This window comes from Plutella xylostella, chromosome 28, assembly GCF_932276165.1.
Source record: "Plutella xylostella chromosome 28, ilPluXylo3.1, whole genome shotgun sequence".
NCBI lineage: Eukaryota > Metazoa > Arthropoda > Insecta > Lepidoptera > Plutellidae > Plutella > Plutella xylostella.
The window spans coordinates 8,129,017-8,156,652 of NC_064008.1; the positions used below are offsets into that span (position 1 = coordinate 8,129,017).

At 36.2% G+C, this 27,636-nt stretch overlaps 2 protein-coding genes across 3 annotated transcripts; one reads left to right on the plus strand and one right to left on the minus strand.

The window, feature by feature from the left end:
• Positions 1 to 1,358: 1,358 nt before the first annotated feature.
• On the plus strand, positions 1,359 to 6,098 carry LOC105382192 (odorant receptor 24a). The gene is made up of 7 exons (XM_038110997.2): positions 1,359 to 2,094; positions 2,581 to 2,797; positions 3,017 to 3,113; positions 4,320 to 4,424; positions 4,855 to 4,920; positions 5,297 to 5,383; positions 5,930 to 6,098. The coding sequence occupies exons 1-7, from the start codon at positions 1,530 to 1,532 to the stop codon at positions 5,978 to 5,980; spliced, it is 1,188 nt and encodes a 395-aa protein (XP_037966925.2). The 5' UTR covers positions 1,359 to 1,529; the 3' UTR covers positions 5,981 to 6,098.
• A 4,267-nt stretch (positions 6,099 to 10,365) lies between these two features.
• On the minus strand, positions 10,366 to 23,727 carry LOC105390163. Of its 2 annotated transcripts, XM_048631352.1 has the most exons (7): positions 22,269 to 23,727; positions 16,114 to 16,185; positions 15,688 to 15,778; positions 11,955 to 12,061; positions 11,451 to 11,606; positions 10,943 to 11,066; positions 10,366 to 10,552 (listed from the first exon to the last, which is right to left on the minus strand). In XM_048631352.1, the coding sequence occupies exons 1-7, from the start codon at positions 23,673 to 23,675 to the stop codon at positions 10,374 to 10,376; spliced, it is 2,136 nt and encodes a 711-aa protein (XP_048487309.1). In that variant the 5' UTR covers positions 23,676 to 23,727; the 3' UTR covers positions 10,366 to 10,373. The 2 variants fall into 2 exon arrangements, with proteins under 2 accessions (XP_048487309.1, XP_037967186.2); XM_038111258.2 differs by lacking the exon at positions 15,688 to 15,778 and having other exon boundaries at positions 16,023 to 16,185; positions 22,269 to 23,726.
• Between the last annotated feature and the right edge of the window lie 3,909 nt (positions 23,728 to 27,636).

Here is a 27,636-nt window from a genome sequence, read left to right on the forward strand (position 1 = left end):
GGGACATCTCACACACGGCTCTCCGAACCGGTATCGGTGTGCTGATATATCTACACAAATACATACACACATATAATAGAAGTATATATCAACACCTCAAGGCCCAAGTAAAAAATATAATACTTACCTTTAAACAAATATATGACCCAGCCGGTAAACGAACCCAGGACCTACGGCATAGTCACGGTCACTAACCACTACAATTTTGAAAATGAAAATGAAAAATATTTTATTTCTTTAACAAAAACGGTACAAAAAACATTTTATGGTTGCGACCTTCTATTAAGTGTAAAAACACCTGTGTTAGGAGGCCACAAACTCGGTCGTCTACAGGATTTTGCCAAAGAGAAGCCATAGGCCGAGAGGAGGTAACTCCGAGAGTCATTCTGAATAACTTTGGTTAAACGACTTCTGAAAAGCGTGAAAAAACCTTTCCCTTTTTACTAACTTTTTCATTGCCCGTGAGTTTAAAATACTGCATTTGCAACAACCTTTATATTTTGTTGGCTTGTGATTGTATGATGCAGATGCAGAAGTAAATTACTTACACATCTTTTTCATTCCGGAATAAAATAATTATAGTTAGGTACACCTTCGAAGTTTGAAAGAAACTTTAAATTAGTTTTCGTAATATTGTAATGAAAAAAACTTTCCATTACCGTATTTCGTAATTATAAAAACAAAAAGTTCTACTATTTGTTTTTAAGTGCGGTAATAATTGTAATTACTTCATTAACTAGTGTACTTACTGGCTGGCAGTAATATTTTACATATTCTACGTTTTATTTTATGCATTGACTCATTATAACAATATGCCAGTGAAATGTTCGACAAGGGAGAAATTTAGCACAGTCCTTAAAACAATAGTAAAAAGGTTACATCAAATGAATTAATGTAAATTACACGTAATTTAAAACGAAATGAAATTTAATGACAAGCTATGGATGAAGGCTTGACACCTCTGCTGTTAAGCCATTAATAGATATGCGTTTTTCAGAGTTTGTCGATAGTTTTAATCGATAGTGTAGACTTTTATCGGTGAAGTTTCCGAAAGTATGTCGATGCACCCGACATATAATACCTATATGTCGGGTTGACAACCCTGTTATCCAGATGAAAATTGCTGTTCTATGCAAAATTTGCTAACCCTCTCAGTACCGTTGAACTATAGAATAACGGCCAACAGCTTTTTAAATCTTTAGAACAACCAAATCAGAACATATATACATGATTTTTGTCACATTATTATCATACGATTGCGGAAAGTGAGTGATAATAGTCGAGTTAGCGCAATGTTGTATTTCAATTCAAAACCAACGTGTATTATAATAATAAAGGTTTTCAAGCGAAACGTATTGAAAAATAACTAAAGATATCTATTCTATTCTATTCAATTCTAACGATATACGCTATTCAAACGACACTACCCACCTCTATTTTGTAATTATCTACCGAATCCCCTTCATAAGCGAAGAATATCAATTTCAACCACACTAGTGAAATCACGACACGAACCAACACCCTCCACAATGCTGAAACTAATTCAATCGAAATTGGAAGACCCAAACGAGCCATTTTTGGGCCCAAATCTAAAATCTCTACACTTTTGGGGCATCATCCTACCGAACAATGCGTTCAAACGTAAAATCTACATGTGCATGCACGCCTCTCTGCTTTTATTCGCGTCAATAGTCTACGTAGACATCTGGTTCATACGATCCGACTTTGACCTTCTCCTTAAGAGCATAAAATACAATCTTCTCACGACTATAAACTGCGTGAAAATCGTCACTTTCGTTGCATGGCAAGGCGAGTGGTTAGATGTCATTAAATACGTGTCGAACGCAGACAAAAAATCGCGCGCGAAGAACAATGAAGTGCAGAATGGAATCATCCAATCGTATACGAGATACTGCCGCGTAGTGACGTACTCCTATTGGTTCCTGACATGCTGCACTGTGCTCACGGTGGTGTTACAGCCAATAGCGAAGTACTGTTTCTCTCCAGCATACAGGGAGAGCGTGAGGAATGGTTCGGAGCTGTTCGATCAAGTGCTAAGTCACAAGGCGCCGTTTAACTACGACCATGTGCCAGGTATATTGTTTTTGTCAACGGGAAAATAGGGGTGTTATATGTATGACATAATGTAGGTATTAGAAAAAGGGTGAAATTGTGAGTAGAAAGGAAATAACCGAAATTTCAGGGGAAACTAAAAAAAACATTTATCTGCCACGAAATAGTAAGGGTGACACTCGAATTACTAACATATTTCATTTAGCAAATACACTCACGAGCAATGAAAAAGTTCCGTGCCGACATACAACGACCCAAATTTATGTTTGAACATCTAATTTATAATTCTAACTAAATATTTACCTTTTTAATTCTGATGTACCTATATGTACTTCAATATTGCAGACGTCGGCGTCATTAGGCTAGTCTTTTCCGTTTAGGATATTTGGTGCTATTGTCACACTATTCCCTCTAGGATATATTTGGAGCTGACCATTCACTGGAACTTTTTCATTGCTCGTTCACTTCATTCTCCAGTTTAAAGCCATCCATCCTAAACCCTTGCAGAGTACATAATAGCCCTAACCTACACGACGTGGGCCACAATCTACGCTGGTGGCCTCATCAACTCCTTCGACACCATCTCTATCTGCATCATGGTGTTCTTCAAGGGAGAACTGCAATTGCTGGAGAACTCTTGCACGATGCTGTTTGACGGTGGAGATAAGGGTAGTGTCTTCAGGAATGTGAAGGAGTGCCAGAATCGACATGCCGAGTTGGTGAAGTAAGGGTTATGATTATGACTTATACCTAAGTAGTACTTGTTGGTTCGTTTATCTAGTGTATGTACAAGTAAATATAAGTACAATATATGTAGAATGTAGATATCCTCACGATGTTATTCCTTCAACGAAAGAGTTAACTCGCTGTTAATAAGCCACCCCAAGCGGTCTAAGTTATTTAGTGGTATTACCATGAATTTTCTACCGAGTCCTAATTCCAGATACGCGTCAGTGTTCAACGGCTGTCTATCTCCCATCATGTTCTTGTACGTGCTCGTCACTTCATTCGGCCTGTGTGCCAGCGTCTACCAGATCACGGTAAGTTAACGAATTTTATTAAGGTTTTATTCTTTTATTGCACAATTTACAGAAGCAGAAATGTATAATCAGGTGGTCTTAATGCTAGAAGCATTTAATTCCAGTCAACCGGTGCTTATCGGACCAATCGGATGTTTGTGTGAATTTCTATGCAATAATACTGAATGCAATGCTTTCGTTGCGTACGATACCGATAGGTAAACGCTTACCTTTAGTTTCATATCTATCAGGGGCATTTGATCGGTTCCCCTCATCTGGCCTTATCTTTATTGCCCTAAACTCGTTTCGCATAACTCGTAAGGTCTTAACTTTTTTGGTAGAATCATCACTTCGTCAAGACTTATGTGGCATAAGACTCGTTTCGTCTAAAACTCTTTTGGCACAAACTTGAAACATCTAAGTCTCGTTTGCTCTAATTGTTCGTATTGGTATAATCTTGTTTCTCCTAATATTATCTTTACAAATACTATATTAAGTATGTTTTAAATGTACAAATTGTGGTATTTTTCTCCTACATCCCGAAAATCACTATATTAAATGATCAAAATATCGAAAATGAATGACCATTATAATTATTACAAACGCCATTAAACCCCATGGGATCGAAACCTAAAGATAGGTGCGACGACGAGCAAAGCGAGGAGGAGCGTGTTGGGTGCACATTATCGTCAAAAGCAAAGCGGAGCGCAGCGAAGCGGAGCACAGCGAAGCGGAGCGGAGCGTTTCCCACATAGCGGCCACAAATACAAGGCACTAGTTTGCGCTATGTAGGGAGACGCTCCATCAAAGTTAAAGCCAAACGAATATGATTACTTTATATAACCTATGCCATAGCATTATTAGGCTATTCATGATTTGGCTATACCATTATTAGGCTAAACAAGATTATGCGAAATAATTTTTTACTAAAAGAGATTTATGCCATACGATTTTCGGCGAAACGAGATTTTGACCAAACGTTACTATGCAATACGAGATTAGGCAAATAAATCTTAGGCCAAAAAAGGTAGAACCGCATTTGATACACACACACTCACGCCTTGTACTAATGTACTCCCTTGCGGGGTAGGCAGAGGTGCATTGCTGCACCCTCTTTTCGCCAGAGTGTTATGTTAGTCCCAATGTAATAGGGGGCGGGCCTATTGCCATTTTACGGGCACATCCAAGACATACATAAATATAATTTATTTCTCTCTCCTTGTCCAGATCGAAACCAGTACCATGCAGAGGCTCTTGACGGCTGAATACGTCATCTTTGGGGTCGCTCAGCTGTTGTTCTACTGCTGGCACGGCCATGACGTCATCCATGCGGTATACAGCCTTTTCATCATCTTCATTAATTTATTTTCCTAGCTTTTTCCTTATTTAGGGTCGCTTTTGTGCGTCATGTCACGCCATTTTACCCTATCCTCTGTCATATCCTCATTCACTCCACTCTCTCTCATATTTTCTTTCACGCAATCAAGCAACGTCTTTCTTGGTCTTTCTAACTATTACCCCTTCCTTCAGGTCTAATATTCAACACTTTCTTTGTAACGTAATCATCTTCTCTTCTCGTAATTGAGCACTGCTGGATATAGGCTTCTCCCAAAGAGTGTCGCAACAGTCTGTTCTCGGCCTTTCTCAGCCAATCATTCTTTTAGCAATATTACATGAAAAATATTAATGAGATTTTTGGATGAATCGATAGTAAATTCATCTCATTCACACGCAAAAAAAATATACATTACCTCTTTTCCAGAGCCATTCGCCCATGCGAGGAGTCTTCGAGAGCGGATGGTGGAAACACAATCACTGCAGGAAAGAGGTATCTCCTACACTGAAGGGTTATTGCCATGGCGTGACGGTTAACGAACGGAGTCTCCCGGGTTGACGTATGCACTGTACTTTATACTAGTATACTCTTCCGGCACCGTCAATCTGACTGGCTAATCCTTTCAACACGATAACAAACCATAGACCGACTCTAGTGTTTGTCACCAACATGCTGAGATTTGAGAAGAAGCCTCTCAGAGGTGTCATTATACAACACCAATATTTAACAACTAAAACCTGAGAAGAAAACACCTGAGCAGTCTAATTTCCAAAAACCGTAATATAAAAGTTGTTCAGATTGAGCTTCTCAATAACAGCCTTTTGTCTTACTATACCTACGTCATTTGCAATACCCTGTATACTTCCAGATATTACTGCTGACGGGTCAGCTGGACCAGAGAGTTTACTTCACCGCGGGTCCCTTCTTCAACCTGACACTCGGCTCCTTTGTTAACGTAAGCATATTTTGGACAAAAATACTATAACGCCATGTGTAGAGGCTGTCAAAAACTAGTCATTGACGCACAGATCTGTCAGGTATATTATTGTGCCTTTTTGTGAGATACACGAACAATTTTGCCCGCAAGGTAACTCAGTAAGATCTTTCGGGCGTATAGCGTGTCGACGACCGAATGGCGTAGTGGTTAGTGACCCTGACTACTGAGCCGAAGGTCCCGGGTTCGATTCCCGGCTGGGGCAGATATTTGTTTAAACACAGATATTTGTTTTCGGGTCTTGGGTGTCGATATTTATATTTAGTATCTATCTATCTATGTATTTGTGTAGACATATCAGCTGTCCGACACCCATAACACAGGTTCTACCTAGCTTGGGGTCGGATGGCCGTGTGTGAGATGTCCCCACATATTATTATTATTATTATATGGCTAGCTTTTCATGGTAATGGAAAATAAGATTTTGCAGTTTGTTGTGAAAATTTACACTGTACAGTGTACCTTTTTTGATAAGTATTTAGTCATTATTTGGTTTTTTTTTTTCAGATACTAAAAGGCGCTTACAGTTACTACACTCTGATAACTCAAAAACAGTGAAAAATCATTCTAATAGAGCTAATGTATCTACTATTGAAATTATAATTAACATAAACAATGTTCTACACTTAATTATTCAGAATTTATGGTAAATAAATATTACTTAACTTCCCAAAAAGCGTAAATATTGCCAATAATTTTAAAGATGCTGAAGTACTTAATTAAGTAAATGATTAAGCGTTTCTAAGTACGGCAGTTAGAATGATTATGAGCGATTAAGTGGCGCTCAGATATGTGTAAGTTCTCATATCCATCAAGATATATCTCGGTAGCGAGGCGTCTGATTAACCAAGTATGAATCACATTAATCTATGTGTGTACCGCCATTTTGATAGTGCTGTGCTGGGTAATGTTGGAATAGAATATCTTTATGATAAACTAGCTGTTGCCTAGTCCTTCGCTTCGCCTGAAAAGATTTCCCGTGTGAATTGTGGGATGTTATCTATATGTGTTAATCTAGGGTATTAGCTTCCGACATGTAGGTAGACATTGTACAGTGAAACCTAGATACGTGGGACCTAAAGTGACCTTAACATTTGTGTTAAATTTCAAATAAATAAATGTAGTTCTCAATAGCGAGCGAGGCCGAAGGATGAGTATAATAAAATATTGGAAGATGGAAAACGAATAGTCAGGGTTAACTGTTCTGTGCCTTCTATCATTGTAGTATTGTATTTGTAAGTACTTATGTATAAAATAAAGTGTACTTATGTATACAATAATAATCTAAATAAATAAACAAACTTCACATTGGCACACCCCTATTCTGTATCTGCACAATTAATTCCGAGCCAGGGCTGTGCCGTGTGACTTTCGCCTACAGACTACAGATAGCGGATTCGCTACAGATTTATAACTCTGCTTCTAATCTAAAGTTGTTGAGTGCTACCCCTGCCGTGAGGAGGAGTATAGAGACGATGTTTCATGCTTAGTGAATTTAAATATTAGTGTACGCTGAGACGTATGGAAAGAGCTACGCTAAAGGATCGTATGAGAAATGAGATAATTTGTAGGTTTGACTTAAAGCAACTGAAATACATAGCTCCTTTTAAAAACTGCAAGATGAAGTGGAAGTTAATCGACCATGTATGCCGAAAGACCATGACCGGTGGGTAAAAGAGTTCTCGAATGGAGACAACGTACAGGTAAGCATAGCGTGGGACGCTCTACGGCCTGCTGGACCGACAGACAGACAGGCCTATGGTGATGATAATACGTAGATGCATACATAGGTACATACCAAGTTGAAGTTGTGCAATCGGAAATAGATAAATATAGTTCTATAAGTAAAAGGAATCACTAGAATTCAATTCATAATTCTTAATTCCAATATCTTGTAAAATACTTAATTTAATAAACCACAAATAAGCAAATCTCTATATATCTCTTTATCGTCTGTCTTCATCGTCACGCTCGTCACCATCGTCTTCGAGTCTTCGCCAACAACACTCGTAGTTATTCAAAATTATTTATTTAAACATTCCACATAAACAGATGAGATGTAAGTGACTCCACGGCGGTCGCAGCTCCGAAATTCCCTGATAAAGTCGTGTACACATGTGAAATTAATTAAAACGTTGGCCGCGAGTAGGGAATACAAGCCCGGGATCCCGCTCCCCGGGATCCCGGGATCCCGGTCATTTTCCAGTCCCGAAATTTTTGGGATTAAAATATGCCAATCCCGGGATTTTCGGGATTGACAAAAAAGGGTAAATTAGTATGTTAGGGTATTCTCGTAGCTTTGTTGTCATTAGTTAAATGTCAAATGATTGTTTTCTACCCGTGTGACGTCACAGATGTGATAATTTATAAACAAATATGGGTGACGCCGTTTTCGCCTGTTTATGAAAAATAGAACTTTTAAGTTAAAGTTTTGCAATTGGCAAAGGTGGGTCTACGCTAGACGAACCGAGCACGAGCGGAGCACGAGCCGAACACAATTCGTATAGTGTGGACCAACCTACAAGCCTCGAACGAGCGCACTGCGAACATTTTGTTCGTTGCTCGGCTGCGTTCCGCCTATTGTCGGTTTTTTGACTAACACAAAGGGTTTTGCTTCGCGCTCGCAGTGTTCGAGGACAGTGATCGTTGTACGGTGGCCTGCGCCTAAAAGTATACAGGCGGAGTTTTTAAAATAGCGATCCTTGATTATGAAGGGACCAGCTACATCTGTTATAAATCCGGGGACGTGATGTGTGTGATGTGTGTAGCAGTGGTGTTTATGTGGATGTGCTTGAGCAGCATGTGAGCTTGAGATCGCTATTTTAAAAACTCCGCCTGTATACTTTTAGGCGCAGGCCACCGTACATACGTCCACACCTGACACCGTGAACGACGAAACCTTGAATGGCTCCGCTCATGCTCGGTTCGTCTAGCGTAGACCCACCTTAGGTCCAAAAAAATAATAGATTATTTTGTTTGGTCTAATAGAGAAATTATTAATCATATTAGACCTACTTTAAAAAAGAGTCAAGTAGCCTATTGTTTATCTTTTTTTAAGAAGTATATTTTTTTTTAACTAAGTATGGTCTGACAAAGTTAAATTATAAATACTGTGTCTCCAATAAACCTAAAAACGTTGATTCGTTAGACGTGTTTTTGTTTGTGACGTTAATCCCGGGACTATCCCGGGATCCCGGGATTGTCTTCATCCAGTCCCGAAATCCCGGGATCCCAAATAAAGGCCGGGATTGTATTCCCTAGCCGCGAGCCATCGCCTGTGCCCGCGACTGTACACTCGCTAATACGCTTGTGTGTGTGCTTGTACACTTTAAACTTTTCTGTGTAATATTACCATTTACTTTTGTTTAGAACTGAATTTATACGTTTAAGAGCTTCTTGACCGCGTTTAGCAAGTTTTGATGGAAATAACGCTTTCAAATTTTGTCATAATTGAATTTTTAAGATTGACGGGTAGAAATTACGTTAAGGAGATAAGTCCGCATTTATAAAAACCTACGAGTTTCCCGTCCAGCCCACTAGACCGACGACCTTAGACTGTGGAGTTACCACCACCAAACATTAGCAATTAGCAGCGTCGTTGGCTTGTCAAATCTGATGCAACTTGTATGGATGGATCTGACACATGTTTGGCAAGCGTGCTTATGGATTGTTAATTGCTAAGTATGTCAGTAGTGGTACAGTGCCACAAACTTATGAGTTCCGGTGACAGCTCACACAAAAGTCTAATATTTCTTAATTCTATAAGATTTTAAGTTTGCTCGTATTGTTAATTCGCTCTTGCGGTGTTAATAAATCCATCTAATCTATATCAATATATAATTCATAGGTAAGTTCTGAGATATGGATCAATTTAGTTCGCTCTCACCGGAACAGATAAGTTTGTGGCACTGTAATTGCTAAGTATGTCAGTAGTGGTAGCTGGTAGGCTGATAGCAGTTGAATGTGACAGACGCTCCTTGGGAGAGGCCTATGTCCAGCAGTAGACGATAGTTTACCAAGGAACGATCTTATATCGTTTAACATGATATTTTCCTTCTATTCTATGTAGCAACTTTGAAAACTGTGAAAATCTTTCGGCTTTTGGAAATATTCGACTGAAATTTATAGTCTTAATTTATTTCTCATTTAAAATGACATTGATGTATATTTATTTATTATTTCGGATCTGATTTAATTTAATTTTTGCATGGATGATTTTTATATTTTGACTAACAATTTTTTTGACATGTTTTACTAATTTACTATTGATGATATGATATAAATTATCTGGAAATAAATGTGTAATAATAATTATTTGAAATAAAACGACTTGTGTAATCCAGGAACATAAGTACTTTCTCTGAGTGTAATTATTCACTAACAAGCGTACGTAGCAATTATTTTAATCTTAATCCGGCCCCTTCGTTAGTCAGTTTGGCCGCAGTCATCGATTTTGTAAGTACAGTTAGCAAAAGAGACAAGGTACAGGCTCTCAGTGCCTACACATTGATCCTGAGTCACATGTGAAAGAGGAAAAGAAATTCAGGAATATTTATTCGATACATACCTTAAAGATCTGTTTGTTAAGTGCTCTTGGTATAACTTTATACAGCATTTTTTAATTAGTATAATATGAAAAAGATCACTTTTAGCGATAAGGCCGCCTCTTTAGTTTATTTTAACTTTAAATTGTTATAGGTAATAATATTGTGTTGTGTTGTGCTGTATGTACTTATTAATTTTATGATTGGTTTCTACTATGAATTAGTTAATTTGCCGTGCATATATGGGTATGAAGTTTTACTAAAGTGCTGTTTATTAATATAAGATCATTAATATACACTCGATGGCACTTAAATATTTGATTTCATTCTAACTATTAGCCTTCCGAAGAACTTAAAGACTCAGCCCTAACCCTCCAATCTCCAATAAGACGCCATCACTTTCAAACTCAAACCACATTTAATCGCAACCAATCGGCATACTTCGTCAGATCTGTATATCTGACATTCCTATTCACGCAGAACCTCTGGTTGATCTCATCAGCTGTTTGGATCCCTCGGAGGTACCACACCCCGTCTCTGAGACGCTCGGCGTAAATGCCACCGTAGCTTGGACATGTGGTTATATCTGTGAAGAAAACATTTTCCTCAATTACTCACTGGTGCACAGCATCAACTGATACCTAATATACATACGTACAGCGCACCCTTGGCATACACAGAACGTTAGTCTTTATGGTGAAAGTAAATAGTTAGATTAGCGCCGGTCTCTGATTGCCCAGGGTGCATCGGAAGTACAGTAAGGAACAGCTGATACGACAGAACGGACACTATGGCGTTAAAGAAAGAATACTTTTAAACAGAAGACGATCACTAACCAGAGACCGAGGCAGGCAGACCGAGGACAAAGTGTTGTGACGCTCCTTAGGAGAGACATAGACTAGTATATCAATTACTCTATGGCAGCGGCCTATGTCTTTCAGTGAACGACTACGGGCAGATGATAATGAAGTTATACCTGAAAGGTAGGTGCTGCAGAATACATTCTTGGATTGCTTCTCGTGTTCCTGAAGGCAGTCATCGTTGTGTCCTCCGCGGAACGGGATCGGGATCAGATCTCCGGAGATGTTCCACCCCGTAGACTGGAAAATACGAAACATGAATGAGTGATTTACATATCTCACTCACCAATCGAAGTCTCTAAATTAAAACATAGATTAACAATAGATTCTATGTACTCTCTCCAATCTTAATAGCCTGAGTATTTTATTCTACACTACCAGTTCTTGTGCCTCTGATAGCTACTAACTAAAACCCCAACAGGGCCAGATTCTACTCACTTTAGCCTAAACATTTATAGTCTCTACTACCCGTAGGCTCTACAATTTCAGTCTATAATCACAATAACGTCAACAGCTACAGAAACTACTCATTCCAACCCCAACAGTATCAGTCTCTACTCACCACAACCCCAACAGTATCAGTCTCTACTCACCACAACCCCAACAGAATCAGTCTCTACTCACCACAGCTTCAATAGCCTCAGTCTCTCCGTGGGGGAGGCAGGCGGGCTCCACGCGTTTCTCGCGGTATTCTATACGGGTCTCCGTCACCAGTAGAGCCAGGTCGTGTCTCACGCCGCCATCTTGGGAGTATGAGTTGTGGATGATGACGTCACGCGGCTGGAAAGGGGTTTTGAGGTTCGGTTTTGGTGAATTAATTTGGTGATTGATGGAAGACGGGCAAGTTACCAAGTGACCTCTGACTCATCTGACAAAAGGATAAGTAAAAGCGCGAAAAAACTTACAAAACAATTCTCTTCTCTATTAAAGTGATCATCCGACCCATCACGTCCTTACTGCTGGGGCACGGTTCCCCTTCCATTGAAGGAAGGGTTTAGGTCTAGTCCACCACGCTGGCCTAGTGCGGGTTGGTGGACAGTGGTTAGGTACTTATTTGAATATCACAGCCTCTTTAGTGTTTATCGTAATATTTTTGATTTATATTATTAATTTATGTGCGTATATTACCTTGTAGATTTCATTTCCATCCATGTCTTTTTGGCTGAGTTTACCCAGAACGATGATGATGTCTTTCAGTGGTATCACCACGGAACCATTTCTCAGGCAATGTGCAGCTGAAAATAAAAATAAAAACTCATTAAATCCCCTCATTAGCACCCGTTTTTAAGTTTAACACTAATCATCCAATCACAAAACTTAACTGACATTATATGTTTCAAACTATCACTGTTATGGTATGAGTAAAGTTGTATTGTGTATTGTTAAAAACCGTTTAGCATTTTACTTTATGAAACTTTTGCTTCGAATGTCATTCAAACTCAAGTGCTATTTCATAGCAGTTAGAGACCCTCGGCCTTTAATGGACAACATTTCAAAAAACTAAAGCTGCTATAAATCGTAAACCATTTCGAGATTTAGATCTAAAGACCACAAAAAAAATGTTTTTGTATTTTTTGGATGTATCATTTTCGAGAAATTCATGAAATAGTAAAAAAGTGCTGATGACGTCATGCATCAGGTGCGATGCATTTTGATGATCAAAGCCTATAGATTTAAAAACAAAGTAACTGTCGCTTTCATTTTTTATTGACGTTGACGTTTTATCGTGACGTTGTTGTTTATTTGGGTCATTTTCATAAATTCTGTTCTGACACTTTCTGACTATTTTTTTTATTTATCATATAAAATGGTTAGTACGTATTAAAAGATGACCTCTATATAATATGTCCCAGAGCATGCCACTGCCTACACAGCTGAAAAAATACTTCTGAAAAATGCTTCTGCTTATTTTTTTACATGATAAAGTACTTGGTATCATCAAAAATATCAATGTCATTTGAAAATGACCCATTTGTTCGTTGGCATGTAAACAAAGTTTAAATGTCACTTGTCAGTGTCATTTATGTTTTTTTTCGAGACTATGGCAAAAGACAAAAATAAAAATTTAGCCTAATATGTGACGTCACTTCCGGTTTTAAAATAATTAACTTTAAAGTTAAAAATAACATGAAAAAATTGATGTATATACAAAATAAAAAAATAAGGGTCCTCTAATTTTTAATAACCTTTCCGAATAGCTAATAAAAATATAGGGTAAAGAAAATGAAATGTTGTCCATTAAAACGCAGTGACACCATTTCACAAAAGTCTGACTGCAATTTAAACTTGACATTAAACATTTTATTGTGAGAAATAGAATAGATAAGCAAGTTCACGCGCAGTTGAAATGTTAATTGACATTTATATCGCGGACAGCTGAAGGGTAAATAATTAGAAAAGATCTCATGTTAAAATCTGTTTTTTAATCTCAAATAAAAAATTTACAGATTCTGAACGGTTCATCAACTGTCGATTGTCCCGGGATTATTGGCGGGATGCCGTTGGGCGTCTGTTGAGGAACCGTTCAGAATCTGTTAATTTAGTATCTGAGATAAAAACAGACTTTAAATAGTTACCTAAGAACGCAAACTTCATGGTATACACCAACAAAAATGTGGACCCAGTTAGAGCTTGTAACTTGTAAACTTAATTCTGTCATTATATACCTACTTCATTTATAATTCACTAGCTTACCTAAAGTTTTTTAGTTTGTATTCATAAATTACAGTTAGCTAAAATTAAAATACTCGTTAAAATTAAATTTTAACGAGTATTTTGTACGGATAGACAACACAAGTAATTATAAAGTAAGTACGATAAAATTAGGTTGAAATAGCTAACTTTCTTCGTTCCTAGAATCGCATTAAACTAGGAACTTTGTTAAGGTCATTATTACTTTTCTTTTTGTGGACAGAAAACTTTTCACCAGACTTAAATGTGGAGTTAGGATGGTGTATGTTTATTTATTTATTTGCTTATTAAAGTTTGCTATGCATATGCAACAAATTATCTTAAAACAAGTCAGACTATCCTGAGAATATCTTCTCGAGGGAAGAGAGAAATATTATACCAATTTTAAAGCTTAACATTCATAATTTTTTCCTTGACTCTAAACACGACTTAATCTCAATAATATTTCCGGAAATATGAGAATATACCGTATGTTTTCCTACAGCAATGGCCGCCCAGTCGCCGTGCATTGCTGGCAAATTTACGACAGTAAAGAGGTTGGCAGTAATCAAATTAGACCCAGTCTGCGTTCAAGCGAGAAAAAAGTAAAAAAGAAAAAAAAACAGTTCCGTTTTGTTTTTCCGGATCCTGCACTCTGACGTTTAGAAATGACACAGCGTTTGCGTTAAGTCTCTTTTTTCTTTTTTTTCGTGAAGCTGCTGTGTTTCCAGCCAGCTAGCGTTTGGTTTAAATGCCTCAGTTTTGCATGCAGCCTTTTTGTTCTTTTTATTGTCTTTTATAGTTTTGCTTTCCATTATGAAATCGTGTGTGAACAGCGAGCGTTGGTGAATATGCGTGACTTCTAATCATAGCTTTCGCTACCGCCCGTCAGTCAATATTAATTGGTTTTTAGACCTTAAAAACTGCTCAAACTAACAATGACTGTTACCTTTTCAACATTAATAATATACCTACTTAATATTATTTTCTAGTTACAGCACTCTAAGTTAAGAAACTTAGGGTGACTTGTACAGTAGGTACATTTAAGTGTATTTAAATGTTATGCTCGCTTGCTCTGACACTATAATGTCAATGCAAAGCGTAGATTTAAATACTTTTAAATGCACTGGTACATGTACAAGTCACCCTAAGTGTTGTTGTAATTTTTAAGGTAAGTAACTTAATTTATTTGTGACATTGAACAGTTTTACAGCCTCTTGAAAATTAAGGGTCAGTCTGTAGACTGCCTGCAGCCTGTTGGCCAAACGCATAGATCATATCAAAACCCTTCAGCGTTAGAGGAGGCTCATGCTAAGAGGAAATATGTGAAATAGACTGGTTTACAGACACTACACAGTTGGAATAGTATCATTCGCTGACTGCTAGGGTGCGCTGGACATATATAAAGTATATAGTTGATCCTACTACTTGATACGTTACTCAGAAATGCTCTTTTCATACCCGCACTTTAGTCCAGGACCCAAGAGAAAGCAGAGGGCCTGTGTGTTCTTTTATAGGTACATCTTTATTTTATATTCTATTTCAGAACCAATGATATGGGGGACATTTTGAGTTTGTCAATTCTCGAGTGGAGACCACAAACAGGCAAACAAAGCATGGGATACCCTGGACCCGCTGGACTGACTACCTTAGACAAGTAGCCGGTATTGACCAGCAGTGAATCATTATTGGCTGATGATTATGATGAGTTCTGGAGTTGAATGGATGGAATGTGACATCGATGTATCTGGCCAACACTCACCAGTAAGCACAGTGTACTGCGACAGCACGGCTCCATCACACACATACGTGTACCGACTGGAAGAGACGTCTCGAACAAAGATGGCCGCCACCCACGGGAACAACACGTCTGTGTATCTGTCTATCTGTTTGTGATAGCGTAACTGCCAAACGGATGAACCGATTTTTGATTTTGTTTTTTTGGATGATAGTTAATGCTAATCCGAGTGTTCTAAGCTATATTTTATTAAAATCGGCTTTGCCGTTCAAAAGTTATGATACTTTTAGTTTTGAATGTCGGCGGTTTTTAACGTGCGTTAGATATCAATTTAGGTACCTGAAGCACGGTCGCTAAGCACAGCGAAATCGCAGTTACCGTGATGGCCGGCGGCAGAGACTGTAATAGGTTGTGAAAATGCAAAGGTCAACGTTCGATTTTCTCTCCACTCACCAGTAAGCACAGTGTACTGGGACAGCACGGCTCCATCACACACATACGTGTACCGACTGGAAGAGACGTCTCGAACAAAGATGGCCGCCACCCACGGGGCAACGCGCGTCTGTGTGTCTGTCTATATGTTTATAGTAGCATAGCTCCCGAACGGCTGAACCGATTCTCGTTTTGTTTTTTTTTTGATGATAGGTAATGTTAATCCGAGTGTTCTGAGCTATATATTATCAAAATTGGCTTAGCCCTTCAAAAGTTATGCGACTTTTGGTGTTGAATGTCGGGGTTTTTTTAGGTTAGTTTTAGGTTAGGTTATAATTAATCTAGACAGCACTCACCAGTAAGCACACTGTTTTGCGACAGCACGGCTCCATCACACACATAGGTGTACCGGCTGGAGGAGACGTCTCGAACAAAGATGGCCGCCACCCACGGGAACAATACGCTTGTGACGTCACGCGAGCGCGAGCGAGTGACGCAGCTGTCTGTGGTCAGTGTCCCCTGGAATGAGACATAAACAAATAAATAATTATAAATATGTGGGAACATCTCACACACGACCATCCGACCCCAAGCTAGGCAGAACCTGTGTTATGGGACATGGGGGAGGATATACTTAAGAGAACAGTAAAGTAGACCCTCGTTAGTGCATATAAAAAACTCTTGGCGGATAATCAAGGTGACCTACAAACTTCCTGGACTTCGACAAACACACCCGTGATACTTTGTCTCTCTATGTGTATCGGGCTCGTATGTGGATATAAGTACTCGTGTTATTAATATCGGACAGCTGATATATCTACACAAATACATAGATAGATACATATTAAATATAAATATCAACACCCAAGACCCGAGTACAAATATTTGTCTTTAAACAAATATCTGCTCCAGCCGGGAATCGAACCCGGGATCTTCGGCTCCGCAGTCAGGGTCCCTAACCACTACACAAGTCGGCCGTCAAAATACAGATTGTATCTAGTATTCCAGTAATCACTGTATCTTTTGTAAAATTATGATATAATTAATAAATACCTATTATAAACTTTGTTCTAATACTGTCAGAATTTTTCAACGTCTTATAGAACAAAAGTTATTTACTGGAAAAAGTTGAACCTTGAGTGAACCCCTTTCGGCTTCATCATCCCCACGACATTATACCTTATGTACTTATGTTTGTAAATACCTACAACGGACTATACACGATGAAACCCTCTTGTATATTGTTAGACAATGTTCCAAGGTCTACAGACAGACAAAAGTTTAGAATCAAATAATGCGTGTTTAGCGTGCCTTTGTGTAGGTACACTAAGTAATTCTTCGTAAGTAATGGTATTATTAATGTTCTTCAAAGACAGCTACGTATTATATCTTCTCTTTCTTAATATCTTTCATAAAGGTGTGCTCACATCACTCTCTATAAAAATGTCTTACATGTTTACATGTCTATCCCAACATGTCCATTTCTTATTTGTAATGAAAGGAGCATCGTGAAAAAAATTATTATCTGTACCATAATACGTCTAGTGCACCCTGTCATTTAACGACTGAGAAGTAATCAAGCAGGCTAGTCCTTCAACACGGTGATAAACCCTAGTCCAGCTCTGGTTTTGTCACCACCAAAGATTACAATTCAATCCCCCAATAATATTAAATCCAGAAACAGATTTGTCTAGTTTTTGTTTCGCTACAGTTCATTCATACTGTAAAACAACTAACAACTTCATATATATTATAATAATACTGACGGCCACGACTTCCTTTTTTAAAAAAGGTCCACAAATTAATCGTCCTTTAATTTCGTCAAAGAATGAAGCACCAGTGTAAACGGAACTTAACTTAAGCAATAAAAAACAGGCGTAAGAAATTATGGCTCTTTATTTTTTAAGTGCCTGAAAATTTAATACTTCGCGCCCGTTATAAAATCCTGGCGTTTCTCCTGTCTTCAAATGAACCCTAAAAAGATTTCATTGCTTTATTCACAGTTGCGTTATGTCTGTTTTTATTTTAAATTATTTTACCAATATGTATGCACGTGAATATTGTAGCTCAGACTTTAGATGGATAAGCAAAGCTAACAAACAGATCGGCTGTCCCATTTCAAAACACAGTAACCGCCAACTTTAAAAAAAAATGGGTCTTTGATTTATATATTATTTTAGGCGATTCCGCACAAAACTGCATTGTCAAAATATCAAAAAACCGCTTAGAAACGAAAATAAAATTTCTAAAAACCTAGTAACTCCACCCTGCGAAATCAAAAATGCCACGAAAACCATTTCAAAACATAGTAAGAGCCACCAACCATTTTAAAACACAGTAAGTGAAAATGACTTACTAGGTTTTAAAATGGTCAATGGCGCTTACTAGGTTTTGAAATGGTCAGCAAAGGACAATTTTCGTCCGTTAATTTTAGTAAGTCACAAATGGCATACATTATTACTAACACTTTTTTCGAACAAAATATCAGACATTTCAGAACCTGTATCTTTGCACCAATGAGACCTAGAGAGTTGAATTAAAAGTAGAACATAAGTAAATTTTGTCTTCTTTATAAAAGCCATAGAGACCTTTCTCGTCAGAACCTTTCTACTAGCCCTATTTTGCATAAACCAAAAAAAAAACAAGTTATAAATAAGAGAAAACTGATTTTTAGATAGAAATTTAGGAAATATTGTCTAATTGAAGGCAGCCATAAATAATTTTCATGTTAGAGCCTTCTTAATATGGCTATTTAATTCATTTACATAAAACAAAAAAAAAACATAAAAATATGCCCGTATTTCAGCTATTACTTATAGTGCCGTCGTGTAAAAGTGCTGCAAAATTGGATTTATAATATGTGAAGGATCCCAAACATATACTTAAAATATACTTAACTTGTCTTAAATTACACAATAATGGCTCTTACTAGGTTTCGAAATGGTCAGTGAGGGCGGTTTTAGGGTGAGAAAACCATATAAAACCTAGTAAGTGTTTTCTTTTGTGCATTACAGCAACAATTTTAGTTATATTTAAATGAAATAGTATTGTATGTAAAGCCTAGGTTCTGCCGCTTCTTTTAAGCTTACATTTGTTCAGATATCTGTCATAGTTTTACCAGGGCATTGAAATGAAGGGACAAAAATGTTTTTTGGCTCTCCTGAACATTTTGTCTCATGGCTGTTACTGTGTTTTAAAATGGGACAGCCGAGATAAATGTGGATCCATTCATCATGGAATGGTCGAATGGCATAATGGTTAGTGGCCCTGACTGCTATGCCGAAGGTCCCGGGTTCGATTCCCGGCTAGGGCAGGTATTTGTTTAAAGACAGATATTTGTACTCGGGTCTTGGGTGTTCATATTTATATTTAATATGTAATTATATATTTGTGTAAATATATCAACTATCCGATACCCATAACACAGGCTCTGCCTAGCTTAGGGTCGGATGGCCGTGTGTGAGATGTCCCCACATATTTATTTTATTTATTTATTTTCTAACTTTTCTGGGTACATAAAAATAACTTAGATAAACATTATTATTAGTAACTCAATTGAAGTGCTTTTAAACTAAACCAACATAGTTAATTATGCTAGTAGGTGAACAACACATTATAATAATTATAATGCAACAATAGGATGACTTAAACTGGGATCTTTATACGGAACTATAAACCCATTTTCCCATGAGATTAGTGGACTTGGACCTATTTGGACTATTCAACTAACTATGTAGAATAATTATTTGTGTATTTATTTAAAGGTACTTCAAAACTTGTTTTATTTTAACTAATTTAATGCACCTCTCTTCTCTTATCCCTTGTACAAACTAAAACTCTACATGCCGTAGTAAAAAGTCATGTCACCAACCAAATTTGCATGGAGAAATAAACTTTTTTTGCGTAATTTATAAATTCGTAGAACAAAATTTTTCACAATGACCCTTTGAGTTGATTAAAGAAAACACTTAAAACGTTTTAAGAAACAAGAACTAAAATTGATTATAGAGTCCACGGAATTAAATTAAAAGGTGTATGTATAATTTAAAAGTAAACCATGAGCCAGTCTACGAATTTACACTCACGGGCAATGAAAAAGTTCCACACACAAAATGTCGACACCAAACGACCCAAATGGTTTTATACATTTCATTTCAAATTTGAACATACCGTAATAAGTTGGTAATATCGAGATTCTCTGTCAAATGTAGGTACTTAAATATTGCAAAAGGCGTCACTAAGCCAGCCTTTTCCGGTCAGGAGTAATTTGGTGCTTTTCTCAGTGGAACCTTTTCATTGCCCGTGAGTGTATTAATTATGATATTAGATACTCTAGTGGGATCAAACCCGTACTAAGTTAACCTTGAACATTCGTGATACCTTTATTGCCTGATAAGTGCCCATAACATAACACCTATTATTAAACCAATCCAAATTGTTAGATGTTTTATAAGTTTGACATCTGTCTAACTAAGACCCTGTTTGAGGCCATATAGTAATAAAGTATCTATCTCGTAAAGGTATTAAACTATTCGTAAGCGTCTATAGCATGGATGTATATTTTTTATACATTATACACAATTCTACCTTTATCTTTTGAAAATTAATTTTTTTTGGGTTATAGACCATCCTATTTTTTACCGTAAGAGTAAAATTTTCTACTACCATTGTTGCAGTCATAATTATGTATTATAGATTATTTATTTATCAACGACCGTATAGTTTTTCTATTAAAATAAACAAAGTTAAGTACTAATAATAAATCCCGGATCTATTAGCGTTGGTTTTTGTTCCATCTTATAGTGTAGACACGCTCTTTTGTCCTACCATGATTAATGGTAGGACTGGCGTGATTAAACATCGCAGTCGAAAAAATATGTTTGTTATTCTACCTTAGAACAGCCGATCCGTTGGTAGAAGGTATAAAAAATGCGGATTTATTTGCGCTCAGGTGCCAATCCTGTGACTTAATATGCGGTTTTGACTCCATAATTAATCATTTCGTAGATCATATTCTAAAGATCAATGTTTTTCTTCACCGTAGAATGTAAAAACCCTTTCCAAATATATTTAATTTCGGTTTTATTTTCAAAATCATTAAAAATATATTTTATTACAACAAAAAACGTTTTTTACTAAAGAATACGCGTTGAATTCTTTTGTACTAGTGTTGATGTAGCACGCAATTTTTTTTTAACGAATTCAGAAAGTATGTTATATACCTATATGTATTTGTCATTATCATTTTCATTGCAGGTATCTACCGCTAAAGCTTATAACACAGACTAACATGGCTGCCATAGCCATATCACGCAAAATTCTTCCGTTGCTTGATTTTAGTTGGAAAATATGATGGATTTCGAAACGTCCATCACAAGCGAGACCGTTCATTGTATGTTTTTTACAGACACTGCTTTTTTTTCCGATTCGTCAAAAAATATATATTTTAAACTTAATACTTTAAATCGAGACAATTCATATGGAAAGTTTATTTATTGTACTGGTAAAGGTTTAAGTTTCAAGTGATAAAATGTAAAATAGCTATGTTTGTTGACGCTTAGCAGATCATTTGTTTTCAAAATAAAACCTAGATTGTGTTATTAAACATTCGTCTATTGTTATATGTTATTCGAGATACGCCTGATGCTTCAAATTGCACATGAGAGAAACATATAAACACATCCATTCCTAATTTTAGTAGCGCAGGTACTAGCGCTATAAAATAATAATAATTTTACATGTTTGTATGTATGTACTGTACTGTACTTATTGTACGTGTCCGGTCAATTAGGTTATACATCTTTAAATCTTCTCAAAGAATAGAATCTTAAAGTTGTGATGCTTAATAATTATTATTTTTTATGTATAGCAAATTTTTCAAATTCAAATTCAAATTCAAATTCAAATGGTTTAATCGACGTAAAATTTTACAATTATTTGTCGATAGTCATCTACCACCATTTCACAAAGGCCCCGTCATTGAGAAGGAAAGAAATGGCGAAAGAAACTCCTCGAGCATCTTTTCAACTTTTTCCTTATAATCTATTACAATTTTTACTTATATCTAGTACCTACAATTTTACTTAAGTACCTATATCCATTTCATTTTTTCAATAGCCTTAGCTGAGGTGGACAAGACCACGCGTTTTTGTCGTTTAAATAATCATTTATACTATAGTAAGCTTTACTACATAATGTAGCTTTAACATAATTCTTAAATTTTTGCTCAGTAAGGTTTATTGCTTCATTTGATAATTTATTATAAAAACGTATACAGTTCCCCATGAATGATGTGTTTGTTTTCGAAAGTCTGAGTGTGGGGAAAAGCAACTTATTTTTGTTTCTGGTCTCAATAGCCTGCATCGTGTCCCACTGCTGGGCAAAGGCCTCCTTAGATAATGACCACCGTTCCCGATCCTGTGTTTCTTTCGGCCATTGGGGCTTAATAATAATGATGAATAAAGCTTACTTAATACTCGATACTCAATCTTACTTTTTCCTCTTGCTTATTTACCTATTAACGTCGTTTTATTTTTATAATTCTAGTATGTTACTAGTACTGTTGGAAAAGCAAATGATGTTTGTACTCAATAAAAACTTACTGTTGAATTATCAGCGCCAACACTTGTATTTTCATTCACAGAGCAGTTTTTAAGGTTCTCGAGGCAGGGTATTATTACTACATTCACAACACTTTCAGTAATATCTTCAATGATCTCTTTATTTTCATTAGCAATTAAGTTCAAATTCGGTGTAGTAAATCCTATATCTTCATTGGTCGTATCCTTATACATTTCCACATAATCTATTTTAGGGTAGTCAGTATTGTTGTCGTCAAATGCTATCAAATCATAGACAAAATCTTTGTCTTCAGGTGTTTGTTCTTCAATTAATTTGTACTTTAGGTAATTTTCTTGATAAATGTTGTTCAAATTCTTATCATCAATGCTAAGAATGTTTATTGTTTCATTACCATCATTCTCATTTTTTTCCTCATCTAAAGTCGCTTCTGTAGTTAGAATGTAATTGGATACATTTGTTTGTGTTAAAAGTTTTGTTTCTTTTTTTAAATCTTTTATTGCGTTATTGACTTTACCTATTGGTAACACTGTGATATTATTATTTGTAACTAAAATTTTACTGTTACCTTTAGTCGCAGCTTTTTTCATGTTGTCGTAATTGTTTGTAATATTTATGATGTTTGTGATATTTTTTGTTTCAGTCGATATTTGTTTTTCATGAGCTTTTTTTTCAAAATTTGCTGTCGTGTTTACATTTTTCTGCAAATTATTCAAAGATGTATCAATAGTTTTAATCATTTTAGTTTTTGTATTACTGGCACCCATAGTAATAAGATCAAATAATTCAGCTAGTAAATTTTGATCATCTTTATTCATCTTTGAACTTTTGTTATCTGTTTGGCTTACAGATGTATCACTATTTTTTATCGTGGTGGAAGATATTATGGTAGGGAGTTCGTGCATTATTACTTCTTTACTGATATTTGATGATGCAGCTATGGAAGTAACATTATCTGCAATAATTTCTAAACTATCTTTAGTTTTTAACACCGAAACATTAGTTTTCAATTGTTCTGGTGGTTCAGTCACAGTTTCACTGTCATCAAGGACTTCAAACGTTTTGATTAAGGTTGTTATATTATCATCATATTTCTTGAAAATCTCTGATTCGTATTTAATTAACGATTGTGTCAGTTGCTCTTTTAATAATTCAGAGAACTCTACAATCTTTTTATCCAAATCTTCTGCATTTTCAGTGTAGGTATCATTAGAGTTATCACCTACTTCTTTGATATATGTAGTAAATTTTTTAGTCCTATTACCCGCAATTTCTTCATAGGATGATACTGTTTCCAAGCCATTTATCGCAGACAATTCTTTCAAACAAGTCACAACACTATCACATTCACTTTTAACTACACTTAAATGAATCACACTCAGCAATACAAACAAATTTAACATATTTTTGATACGATTTACTACAGCCATTGTTAGACGTTAGTCCAGCTGCTTAGTTTGAAAACAAATGCAGTTAGACCGAATAGTCAGCGTTCAAAGTTAATATTTTAATAAACCAAACATAAGAATCACAGTCGTAAGTTTCAAGAATAAAGGTCATTCTTGTTTGTATCTTGATCATAACAATGATGGGAACGAAATACCTCAAGCAAATATGATTGGTCTTGTTCGTAGTTAAAGACTTATTTTGTTTGGACATAAATTGGAAAAGTTGTGGTGTAATGAATGAAGATGTGCTTAAAAGCTGCGATGACATACAAACACATAAGTGAATTTAACTGTTTTATGAAATAATGAGGTGAAATAATGATGTTTGGTGAGAATGTTGCAGCAATTATTTGACAATCTTTCTTGATAACTTAGATGTTAGCTCTTACTTAATTTTATCTATAAGTGCCTGTTTCACAATATTGAGATATATACTAGCTTGTAGCTAAGTCATAAAATAAAATACTCTATAGACAAAATGCTGCTCAATAATAGTGTTTATTTTCAATGCAATGCCTTGCAATACTACAAACGCAGCGTGGGACGCCCTCCTGTCCGCTGAACCGAAGACCTTAAGCGGGTAGCCGGTAGTGGCTGGATGAGGACGGCCGAGGACCGAGTGTTGTGGCGCTTGGGAGAGGCCTATGTCCAGCAGTGGATGATTATTTCCTGCTGATGATGATGACCACAAACTAACGACCTACTTATCGCTCTCTAAAACAACCGGTAGCGGAAGCCTAGTATTGTTGTAAAATCGTAGTTTATAGTCGGAAGCAATAATAATACATGTTATTAACCGATCAAAACATTCGATCTAGAGTCCGGCAACGCTAACTTAGCAACAGAAACCAGTGGCAACACTAAAAAAGTTTACGACAAATATTCTAAGTAGTTTTTGACACTGCTTCGTTTAGTGCTACGGCTACAAGTTAAAGAAAACCCGCCGCTGAGTTAGCATTATCCGACTCTATTTTACCGGAGAAAAATGTTAAAGGTCAAAGTTAAATGCTTATTATTATCGATCTGCAACGGTTGTCTCGATATTTTTATAATTATTATTATAGGTGGGTATAGTGTGATGCGGCACGACTCACGACTTAAAGGTTTCTTAGGTTTATTCGGCTGTTTTTTATAGTCTGTTTTTTTTATCTCTGATACTAAATTGACAGATACTGAACGGTTCATCAACAGTCGATTGTCCCGCCAACAGACCCCTTAGCATGAATTTTTATCGTGAACGTGACGTGAAATTACCCGATGAATTTTGTAGGTAAATTTTAGTTCTGCTACCGACCGCCAGGGGCACTGTTCATGTTTTCATTCAAAATTACTCGATGAATTCTACTTCACGTTAACGATGAAAATTCATGCTAAGGGGTCAGAAAGATACGTCACTTAAATGCGGGACCATCGTCTGTTGATGAATCGTTCAGAATCTGTCAATAGAATTTACGTTATTTTTTTTTATACACACAGAGCCTAAAGTCTGCAGGACATAAAGCCTCCTCCAAGGCTAGGTTAGATTAGACCATGATTAGACCAGGTTATTGCCATAATCTCTACAGGGCGGTTAGAGATATATTACCAGACCAGATAACAAATTTTAATATCTATTCGTAAACTTTGACTAAACATTATGCTTTCCGTACTATATAGCAATATACCTTGCTTATATTTATTTATTTATATTTTCACCTTTAATTCATAATTGCGCAATTAATGGTGGTTTCCTTCGTTTCGGTTACTAAATTACGGTATGTCTAGTCATAAATAAATAATTTATGTTAGCAAAATACGGCTTGTTCCAAAAGTGGTACTCGTATAGTAAACCGAAAGATGGGAACTCAAGAGTCAACCTGAAGGCCTAACACTGGCGCAAGACGCGCACGTCAATATGACATGTGGCAAAAGTTTTCCATCGCACTCGCTCTAGAAGCCGCGCGATTTGAGTGAGCGCGACGCAAAACTTTTGCCACTTATTGGTGTGTGCGTCTTGCACCCCGTGCTAGGCTTTCTAAACAAATTTTGTTTTTAACTTACCCAGATTTTCTCTCTGTTTGCTCCCTCATTGAAGCTATTCGATGGCGACAAAGTGGTCGTATCTACACATTTAGCTTTAGTAGAACTGTCACGATGTCGTTTCACACCGTTCCCTTCACTAAAAATGTCTTTAAACGCTCGCGGTGTTACGGTAGTTTTGTATGATAGTGGAGTTGTAAACATATTTTGATCTACATTCTCAGTTGTATGAGGTGAAAATGTACCCTTACTAATAATGTTTAATTTGTCAATTGCCACTTCGTCATCTTCAGTCATAGGTCTCGGTTTCTCAGATGTTTCTTGTAATTCATTTGAGTCTACGCTTTCTTGGTCTGTTATATTATCTATGATGACTTGTCTAATCTTTGTAGTTACAGTAGTTGTTTTACGGGTTGTAATAGTAGCTAAGTTAAGTGGACTTGTGTCTTCTATTTTTTGTACTTTTATGTCATTTAAATGGATGCTTGTCATTTTTTTTACTTGTATATCTAGTAAATCGTTAATTGTTGATGTTATTAGTTCTTTTTCTATGTACGGGTCATTAATATCTCGATAAGTAACTGTGGTAGGTAACACTTGCCATTTTTTCGAAGGAATTAATTCATTTGATATATTTTGACTCTTAGATATTACTGGTGGTCTATAAATTTCAACTGTGCTTTTCGATGATATTAACGGATTTGTTTTCAATTCGTATTTTTTCTCCGTTTTATCTTCATATTCAGTACGAACGATTGTAGTGCTTTCTATAGGTTTTTCAACAACTGGCTCATCATAGGCACTTTCTAGAATTTGTTTTCTTTCATAAATATGTTCTCTATTATAAATTTTAACATCATTATTATTTTCTTTCTTTCCTTTTTTAACATTATAAAAATAATTGGCATCTTCTGTGCTATATCTGAAGGGTTTAGTTGATTTAAAAACTTCTATTGTATACGGTTTGCTAGTTTCTGCATTATCAAGTTTATTATTTTGATAATACTTCTGATTATTATCATAAATTGGTGTCGAGGCGCTTTTCAATTTATTTGTTTCGGAGGGTTGTCTTTCAGTGAAATTTGAAATAATATGAAATTTATTTCTGTTTGTTTTACTTAAATTATTTACGAACAAAGGGTTCATTTCATCATCTTTATAGTCATAACTACTATTAGATATTAAATGAGCATCAATATGTGTCATAGTAGTCGTGATACTGTATGTCTCTTCATTATTATGAAAGTCATCTTTCTGTTTATGGACGTTTTCTTCGGTAGTGCTGCGCCATTTCCTCTTTTTATGTGTCTTCTTTTCTTTTTCTTTTAATAATAGCGAAGATTTATGATGCTTCTGTTTTCTTCTACTTGTTGAACTGTATAGTTTGTTTTCTTTTTTATCGTAAGGATCTGCTAGTCGATTATGATGTTCACTTTTTCGAGACTTACTTGAGTTCATATTTATGTAACTTAGTACTATGGATTCTTTCAGTTTCTCTGGAGAAGTAATTTTAGGTGATTTTAAAAAGTTCATATATTTTTTTGCTGTCATTGATTTAGTTTCTTTCGGTTTGGTTATTATAATATTTGTAATTTTATGTTCATGGTTATTTGTCTTATTTATATTAGTCATATAGAAATTATCTGCATCATCGGGCTCTTCTGCATCATTAATATTGCTAAAGTAAGATTTTGAGGTGTGTTCTATGCTTTTTTCATCATATAGTTCATCTGAATCTTCACGTACTGTTGTTGATTTGGAGATAGGTATACCTTCAATTTCATCCAATTCATCATTTTCTCTTGTTTCACCATTTACTGTCCACTTGGGAGTGTGTACACCATCACTTACATTTACCTCACCATCTTCTGAGATTAGACTTTCAGTAGTTGACTTTGGTATTCGAATACCGTCTATATCGTCT